Source organism: Ctenocephalides felis, unplaced genomic scaffold, assembly GCF_003426905.1.
Source record: "Ctenocephalides felis isolate EL2017-DRISC unplaced genomic scaffold, ASM342690v1 CF-g0.4_SCAFFOLD_00845, whole genome shotgun sequence".
Taxonomy (NCBI): domain Eukaryota; kingdom Metazoa; phylum Arthropoda; class Insecta; order Siphonaptera; family Pulicidae; genus Ctenocephalides; species Ctenocephalides felis.
The window spans coordinates 22,926,389-22,935,657 of NW_020536999.1; the positions used below are offsets into that span (position 1 = coordinate 22,926,389).

The 9,269-nt window shown below is 28.2% G+C and overlaps 1 protein-coding gene across 1 annotated transcript in view; it reads left to right on the forward strand.

Moving 5' to 3' along the window:
- The window catches only part of LOC113380631, a 37,403-nt gene extending 28,836 nt beyond the window's left edge, over positions 1-8,567 (forward strand). The window contains exons 4-9 of the mRNA XM_026619801.1: positions 4,642-4,695; positions 5,114-5,239; positions 5,304-5,460; positions 5,862-5,947; positions 8,353-8,380; positions 8,453-8,567. Coding sequence (XP_026475586.1) covers positions 4,642-4,695; positions 5,114-5,239; positions 5,304-5,460; positions 5,862-5,947; positions 8,353-8,380; positions 8,453-8,523 — 522 coding nt within the window. The 3' untranslated portion in view covers positions 8,524-8,567. The remainder of the gene's footprint in view (positions 1-4,641; positions 4,696-5,113; positions 5,240-5,303; positions 5,461-5,861; positions 5,948-8,352; positions 8,381-8,452) is intronic.
- Positions 8,568-9,269: the final 702 nt, after the last annotated feature.

Genomic DNA, 9,269 nt, shown 5'->3' on the forward strand with positions numbered 1-9,269 from the left:
GATCCTGATTTGGATAAAGAGCCAACTTCTTTCTCTGATCGGAACTCATCAGATACGAATGCAAAGTTTTGGTTCAGATAAATTTATGAAATTTATCACGGCATAAATGAATAAATATTTAATAATCGGAAAAGTGTTTGATTTCCGATAGATATAATGGCTATGATTAACTGTGGTTGATTGTAGAAGTAGCCTGTGTTACTTCCACATTACTATAGGAACTAGATTGTGTTAGGTGCAACAATAATTGAATAGCAATCATAAAATAATAAAATTCTATAAGCTATTGTGCTTGAACTTCAGCAATAGTACTGGAATTCTACATATATCGCGTGATAGACATCACACCAGTGGGCTACTTCATTTTAATGCATTAGATCGAAGAGATGCTTCTTCTTTAATCTTCTAATATCTGATGGTTCTAATATGTGAATAAATGTGGGGTTATTGTGGTTGATGATCTTGTTGTGATGAATTCCGCTTTTGTTTTTCACTACCTCCTGGACAGTAACGATTTTCAGATCGTTATGTAGTATTTAGTTACTGACATACCAAGGTGCATTTGCAATAGACCTTAAAATTTTTGATTGTCTATTTTGGATAGATAAAATTCTTAATTTACTGGCGCAGCCCCACAACTCTAAGCCATAAGTCCAAATCGGTTTTATTGTCGCTTTATAAAGTAGAATTTTGTTTTATAATGATAATTTAGATTTACCATTAATAAGCCAGAACAGGGTGAGATTTGTCTTCATTAATTTTTGTGCGCCAATAGTTAGACCAGTTTTCAATTTTATTTAAATGATATTGCAGTTTGATGCTTGCTAGTAATGGATTTTTGTTAGTAGAAATACCATAATTACTATATCATCTGCAAAGGTTCCAATGGTTGTATCCAGTGGTGTTGTGCTAATATTTTTTTTGCCGGAACGCTAAAATTTAAAATCCGGTTCAAAAAATTTGATATATTTCGATAAGAACTCACAAATCTAATATATTGACTTTTTATATAATTAACTCTATTATACACAGCTAGTCTATACATTAAATTTTACAAGTATGAGGGAATCATTGAGTACATAATTTATATTCTTCAATGACATTAATCATATTTATTCTGGTATTATTTGTATTCATTAATACCTACAGGTATTTATTATGGTATAAAAGTACTCAAGATTTATTACAATACTTTATAAGACTTAACCTAATAATATGATAGATAACCTATTACCTATCATACTATATTATATTATTGTATATCATCGATAAATATCTATTATCTATCATACCGTGAGATATCTATACCGTCATTAACTTATTATATACCCTACATACCTTTTACTTCTTATAAATACTACTGTCTAATTTATATATTCTATTAATAATATGATAGATAACCTATTACCTATCATACTATACTATATTATTGTATATCATATAGAGATATCTATTATCTATCATACCGTGAGATATCTATACCGTCATTAACTTATTATATACCTACAGACCTTTTACTTCTTATAAATACTACTGTCTAATTTATATATTCACCTATATTATATAGGTTTACCTTACGCTCTATGTATTATCTCTACCTACCTATTGTCTATACCGGGAATTGAACCCGGGACCTCCGCGTGGAAGTCGCGCACCTTAACCACTACCCTATCGGATACCCCCACTAATAATATAATATGGGACGCACTGTTGTTTCCGCGGGTCATTTTCTAATTAATTAGGTAATTAATACTAAGGTGGCGCGACGACACGCGAAAAAAGACGGTTGATTGTAGCGTTACGGTGGTGTAGTGGATAAGGTCGTCGCGTGCCACGCGGCGGACCCGGGTTCGAATCTCGGTAGGGTTAATGTAGCGTGTAAGGGAAATTATAGGTAATAGGATATATAGTAGATATAGGTTAGGTGTATTCGGTATACAATGTAGGGATTTGAGAGTATATAATGAAATATAGCGTATGGTACAGATGTAAGGCGTGTAGTATAGAATGCAACGTATAGGCACACGTAAGGCTATAAAAATACATGAATAGGAACCTATGATGTAGATGTTAGCGTATAAGAAATGCGAATGAATGAAGAATGAAGATTTAATTTATAAATATTATTTTTTCTATAAGAAGTTCATACACCTCAATTTGTTACTAAATTAAAAACGACTTTGATAAAACCAGTGGTTTTGTGCTAATATTTTTTTGCCGGAACGCTAAAATTTAAAAACCGGTTCTAAAACCGGTTTTCATGTTTTTCCAGTTCCGTTCAAAAAGGAAAGAAACAAAAATTATTACAAAACTCATTTTGTGCACATATATGTATGTTTATTACAATAATAACATTTAATAAAAATTAGTTGAATAATAACTTATAAAATTTACTTACTAAATCATTTTATGTATGTAGCGATGTTTTTATATTTTTTCTTGCCGGAACGCGTTCCGGCTCAAAAATGATTTGCCGGAACGACGTTCCGGCGCGTTCCGGCTCGACAACACCACTGGTTGTATCTTCCAAAACCAGAATGTCAGAAAAATCAGTACCAATTTTTGTGCGAAATGGTCTGTTCTGTAGATACGACTGGGAAAAATGATGGTATTTCAATAATATTTGAAATACAATAAATACTAGTTGAAAGTGTTGTTATCAATACCTATTAATACGTGACTCACGGCACCGAAGGGGGATCATCAAGACACTGTTGACTGCGCTAACCAATTACATTTCAATTTACATAAATAATTATATATTGTTATTCTCCATTTTATATTACATAACATATTCAACATAAAAAATAAACAAAAAAAGACAAGTAAATAAGGCAAAATTTTGACCAATACCTTTGACAATTATATTTTGCATGATATTGATTGACAATTAATAAAAATTGTTTTGTAGTTTAGATTTAAATTTTATCCATTTTCAATTTTTGCCGACAACTAAACGTAAGTTTTTTGATTAGAAATTATTTCTATATTATTCGTAGTTTCTATAAATCTTTGAAGTAATTAAAATGGAAAATATTTTTTAGGCAAGACAGATATTACAGCTGTTCATGGCATGAGATTATATCGCCAGCGAAAAAGTAAAAAAATACAAGCAGTCAATGAATGTATGTTCATTTTAATTACATGAAGTTCTTCAAACACAATTACATGATGAGTGAAGTTGCGACAACAATATTTGTTAAGGCGTTGTTTAACATAATCCACTGTGTGAACGAATATTATAGAATTTATTAATTAGCAATTACTTCATTTCTCTAACCGATCATGTCATATTTGAAGTATGACCTTAATTACATTATTGTTTTTAAATATTATACATATTTTTTAATGCTATTATAAATATATAATTTATAATTTATTTTTATATAAATGTGTATAATGACTGACACTAATAAATGTGTGCATCACGAGTGTTACCATATTACTAATAAACATTATTTAAAATTGTTATATGATGTATTTATTTGTACTTAACTTAAATTTGCTACTTTGTACAGTAGCAAATGAGTTTCACTTCAATCGCGTGTAAACCTTACGCGCATTCTTTTTTTTCGATTTTGATAACACTTTGTACGGGATAGAGTTTGTGTTCTTAATGAACATACTACAATATTAGAGGCATACGACAAGTGGTTTAATTATAAAAATTATTTAAGTTTGAATTAATCGGCCATAAGATATATTAATTTAGAAAATACTTTTTGTAGATATGAGACACGTGTTTGTTTTTGTTCAATAATGTGTATTTTTTGGGTCATTTGAGAAAAAAAAACTATTAATACGATTAATCTGCAATAGTTTTTCACATTGCAAAATACTCATAAATTAATATATCTCGTATAGTTTAGTCCATTGTACATACACATTGGAAGCTCATGCAACTTGTCAAAACTTAAGCCAAAATATACTATTTTGTTACTTATAAATTATTGGAAACATGGCCTTCAATAGACGGCTTTTATTTAGATTTTGCCTTTACTACGGTCGCTTTTTAATTCAGAGGACTTTCAATACGGCCGCATATAAATTCATCAAATTTTTAATTTGGCCGCGTGTCATACAATTTGTTCTAAGACAAAATGCAAATTATATCTAATTGAAATTACCACACACAATATATTACTTGTTACATTTAAACATTATTTTAAAATAATATTCTATCTAATAAATCTCATATTATATTATATAGTTAATAAGCAATACCTGTTCTAAAATAATTTTGTACACGAATAGTACACAATAGTTTTTAAATTAACATAACATTTTTGAAAACAGGTTATTAATCATCTGCTTTGACACTGTTGTGTCATAGAGTATGAATTTCATAATTCATAGGAAAATAACTTGGTCAAAAAAAGCAATTACTAAATATAATAATATAAAAGCAATTTTGGTATAAAACGAATCATCACAAATAATATTATTTCATTTTAAATATAGCAGGAACACTTATATAATAATATATTATGGACAGTGAAATTAGTTACTATTTTTGGAAATGCTCATTAATTTTTTTAACATTTGCTGTAAGTAATTTTTATTAATTCATATAATTATATATTTAATTAACAAAATCATTTTTGATAATATACTAATTAAAGTGGTTTGTTTAAATTTCAGTTTGAAATATCCGCTTCTGATGAAGATTTTTGCAGAAATATGCCTATGAGCACGGTAACTATTCAAAATTACTTCAATATGAGTTATTTTATATAAAAATATATAGAATTACAGACACGATTTTAAAAGAAATATATTTTAATTCTATAAATGAAATAATGAATATATTTAGAAACACTACAACTATTGTTTAGAATATAAACTGGTCTTAAAGGCTATAATTATTTCTATATGTACTTTCGAATAACAATTTATCCGGATATATATAAATTATATATATATATATATATATATATATATATATATATTATCTCCTATAAAGATTAGAAGATAGCTTATTGATGAAATACCAATGCATTTGATTGAACTTTTATACATGTATTCAAAAAACACATTTAATTGGTTTTAAATTTATTGTATTTAGTGAAACTTTAGTATTTTATTTTTGATTTTGATTTTTCATATTTTCTAGAACACATCTGCATGCTGCTCGATCCCGCAACTTTTTGACGAGAGCTTGTGGAGGTCCTGTGGAATTGAGATCGATTATAATACATCGTCTGAAGCAGAAGCCATATTTACGTCTATGCTAGGCAAAGTATAAAAATTATTACGTTTTATATTAATTTTATTTGTTAACTTCTAATAATCATCTATTTTAGTGCATCGGAGATTGTACATTTGCCACAGCTGGGTTTTTAAATGATAAAGATATTGACTTTGATGAGCTTCATAGTTCTATCATCAACAAAACTGAAACAAATTCCGCTTGGTCTGAGAATATGCCATTTTTGGTAATAAATGCTACACTAATGGTCGGTAAGTTACATTTGTCTCTAATATTAAAAGATTTGGCTTTTTTTAAATATAATAATGTAATGTAAATACCAACAAGATATTTCATTTCAAAATTTACTAGGGTTTTTGTGACGTTATTTATTATTTTGTAATTTTATCGACATTTTTTATTCAATTTTAAAGGATCTAATATATTTTAGACTACTGAAAAAATAAGAATATTTTTTGCTATGTTACTCTTCAAAACTCGAATTACAGTATATTACCTATAATAATTGCCGAATAATGCTAAAATATGTAAAATTATCCTTTATCATATGAGCAAAGTTAATGAATAATCAAGTTCATAAGCAATATTTTATTTTTGTGAATAGTTATCTATACAAAATTATTATTATACTATAAATGTTTTAATATTTCAGATAAAATGCACCAAGCTGATGATCATTGGCAATGTGAAACAAAGGCAGATATGTTTTTAGAGTATTTCTACGCGTTGTTAATGATAGTAAGATTTTAGTGCTAAATTTTCTTTGTTATTAACTTCCCGTAGAGTAATTTATAGTAATCGCAAAAAAAATCGAAAATGAAAATTTTTATATATCTTTACCTTTCAGAGGTTTCTGAACATTTTGACATATCTTATTGTTAGAAAAAATGGATGTATGTGTGTGTGTACGGATATGAATTTTCGTCGACGATTTCGAGAAACCGATTTGTATAATTCAAAAAACATTAGATTTCTACTAATAAAAAGACATGCTGATTAGTTTTTGGCAAAAGCAGGTCTAGCCGTTTTGGAGATACGGGGCAAAAAGTGCTAAAAATGGTAATTTACTTTTTGAGATAACTGAGCGTCCGATTTGACTAATTCAAAACACATTCTACTTGTATTGACGAAATGAACAACTGTTAAAAATTTTTTAAAGGCAGGTCTAGCGTCACTGGAGATTCAATAAAAAAGTAAAAAATAATGCCATTTGACGGTCAAAAATGAACATTATACATATGTACATCGTATTATCAGTTATTTTATAAAGATTATGATAATAAGTAGAAATTTTGTGTACATTTATATGGGTTCCGTACCAATGTTTACAAGTTAGACGACTACGCGACTATACAGCGCCATTGCTTAAAAAAATGTTCAAAATTCTCAAAAAAAAAATCACGATACAGTAAAAATCAAAGTATAAAAATAATTAAATTTTTCAAAAAAGCCAATTTTTTTCAAAAATATTTAAATTTTTCAATTTTTTTTTAATAATTTAGTTTTTGGTACGGGAAGTTTCAGCAATTTGCCTTAAGGCACGATGCCATGCACCACTAGTTTAGATTTTTATTATGTCGTAGTGTATTTAACCTTTTTGATACCAGAGCGACACTGCTGTACTATTGAGTAAGCAGCCTAAGTATTTGCAATATAACATATTATGATTTTCCAACAATTATCAATAAAAATGTATTTAAAAATTACACTTTTGAAACACTAAATACCTTAATAACAAATTAGAATTTTCAATAATTTAACTCAGAGTGATAAATAGTGAAGCAAATTTCTCGAGGTGTACGAAGAACACTCGTACACACAGGTCGTCAAGTGACGTTCGTAGCGAAATGGTTAATATAAGGAAAATATAATATCGAATACATTATGATTAAGTACTAGGATGTAAAAGGCAATTCCCAATGTGTAGCACCAATATTTTTAAATGTGTTGGCAAATATGAAAATTTTTTTATAATGGAATTTTCTGATAAATATTTATAACTAATATTATTTATATAATTTTTACTTAATTAACTTCCCGTAGGGCAAGTTATAGTAATCGCAAAAAAAATCGAAAATGAAAATTTTTATATATCTTTACGTTTCAGAGGTTTCTGAACATTTTGGCATACCTTAGAAAAAATGGATGTATGTGTGTGTGTGTGTGTGTGGTGTGTATGTGTGTGTGTATGTATGTATGTATGTATGTGTGTGTATGTATGTGCGGATACAAATTTTCGACGATTTCGGGAACAAGAATCAACCGATTTGAATAATTCAAAAAACATTCGATCCGTATTGATAAGGAGACGTGCTGATTAGTTTTTGGCAAAGGCAGGTCAAGCCGTTCCGAAGATACGGGGCAAAAAGTTCCGAAAACGGTAACTCAGTTTTTAAGAGAACGGAGCGTCCGATTTCAATAATTCAAAAACCATTTTATTTGTATTGACAAGATGAAGAATCGATACAACTTTCATGAAGGTAGGTCCAGCGGTTTTCGGAGATATAGAGGAAAAAGTAAAAAAATGAGCCATTTGGCGGTCAAAAATGATCATTAGACATATGCACATCAAATTATCAGACATTTTATAGAGATTTTAACAATAAGTATACATTTTGTTAACATTCCTATCGGTTCCGTACCAATGCTTATGCGTTAGACAGCGACGCGGCGCTTACGCGCTTTATATTTTGTCCCTATGTAGTTGAAGCAGTACGATTGCTTTGAAAAAAGTTCAGATCTTCCACAATATGTCAAAATAAAGAAAAAAAATTTTTATTTCAAAAAAAAAAAAATTTAAAAAAAAAATTTTTTTAAAAAAAAATTTTTTTAAAAAAATTTTTTTTTTTCAAAAAAAACTAATTTTTTGTCCAATTTATAGTTTCTCAAAAATCTTATTTTTTCAAAGTAATTTTTTTTCAAAAATGTTAATCGTTTTAAAAAAAAAAAATAATTTTTGGTACGGGAAGTTCCAGCAATTTGCCTTAAGGCACGATGCCCTAATTGCCTTAAGACAGAATTCCACTTACAGCTAGTTTACTTATTTATATAATCAAACTTAAAACTTTATTGTTTGCTTTTCAGTTTTTTTTAAATAGTTAAATTAAATATCAAATTAAACCTATTTTTATTACTCTTTTCAGAACTGTCCACGGCGTTTTTGGAATGATAGTAAGTTTTATAGTAAAAATTTATAAATATTGATACTATATATTCTAATAAATTTCAAATATTTGTTTCCAGCTGCTACATGTTCTGAAATGAAAAAGCGATTTGAAATATGCCCGCAGAAACTTCAGCCTTCTGTACACTAATAGTTAATATCACTAATTGGAAGAAAAATTCTTGAAAAATGGCCTAATATGAACTGATATATGAAATAAAGTAATTTATATTTATCTTTATGCTTATATTTTATGTTTTATTATAATTCTTCAATATAATTAAAAGTTTTCAATTTAATCATGAAAATGCAGCAAAAAACATTAATTCCGAAAATGATAAATACATAAAACGTTAACTTTATTTATGACAAAATGTTTTGATTAATTATATTAATTATTTTAATAAACCAAACTTTATTTAAATTATGACCACGCCAAAAAATCATTCCTTGCATGTGAGCATCATGTGTGCCAGAAAATCTGATTTGCTAATTTTGTTTTCTCGACGTTTTGACTCTGGGTCAAATTGCAGGAACTTCTCGTACCGTAACAAAATGTTCGAGAAATATTAACCCTCCGTCGGTCGGCGTGGTCTGGCCAGACTTTTTTCGACCTCAATTTAAAAAAAAAATACTTCTAGTAATCCTATCGACTTGAAATTTCTTGACTTTTCCTAAAATTTCATTAGCTGTCGATCAATGAAAAAATCAGGACAAAAAAAATGTATTGAAGGATAATTATAAGGATATTAACTTTTTTATACTTCGAACGGTCGGAAAGGTCTGTCTAGACCACCCATACATTTTGTATGAAATATACGCTTTTTGATATATGTAAACCAATATTTGTCTTTTTTCATGGTATTTTCTATTCAAACTGCGTTGTATAAATTCTTT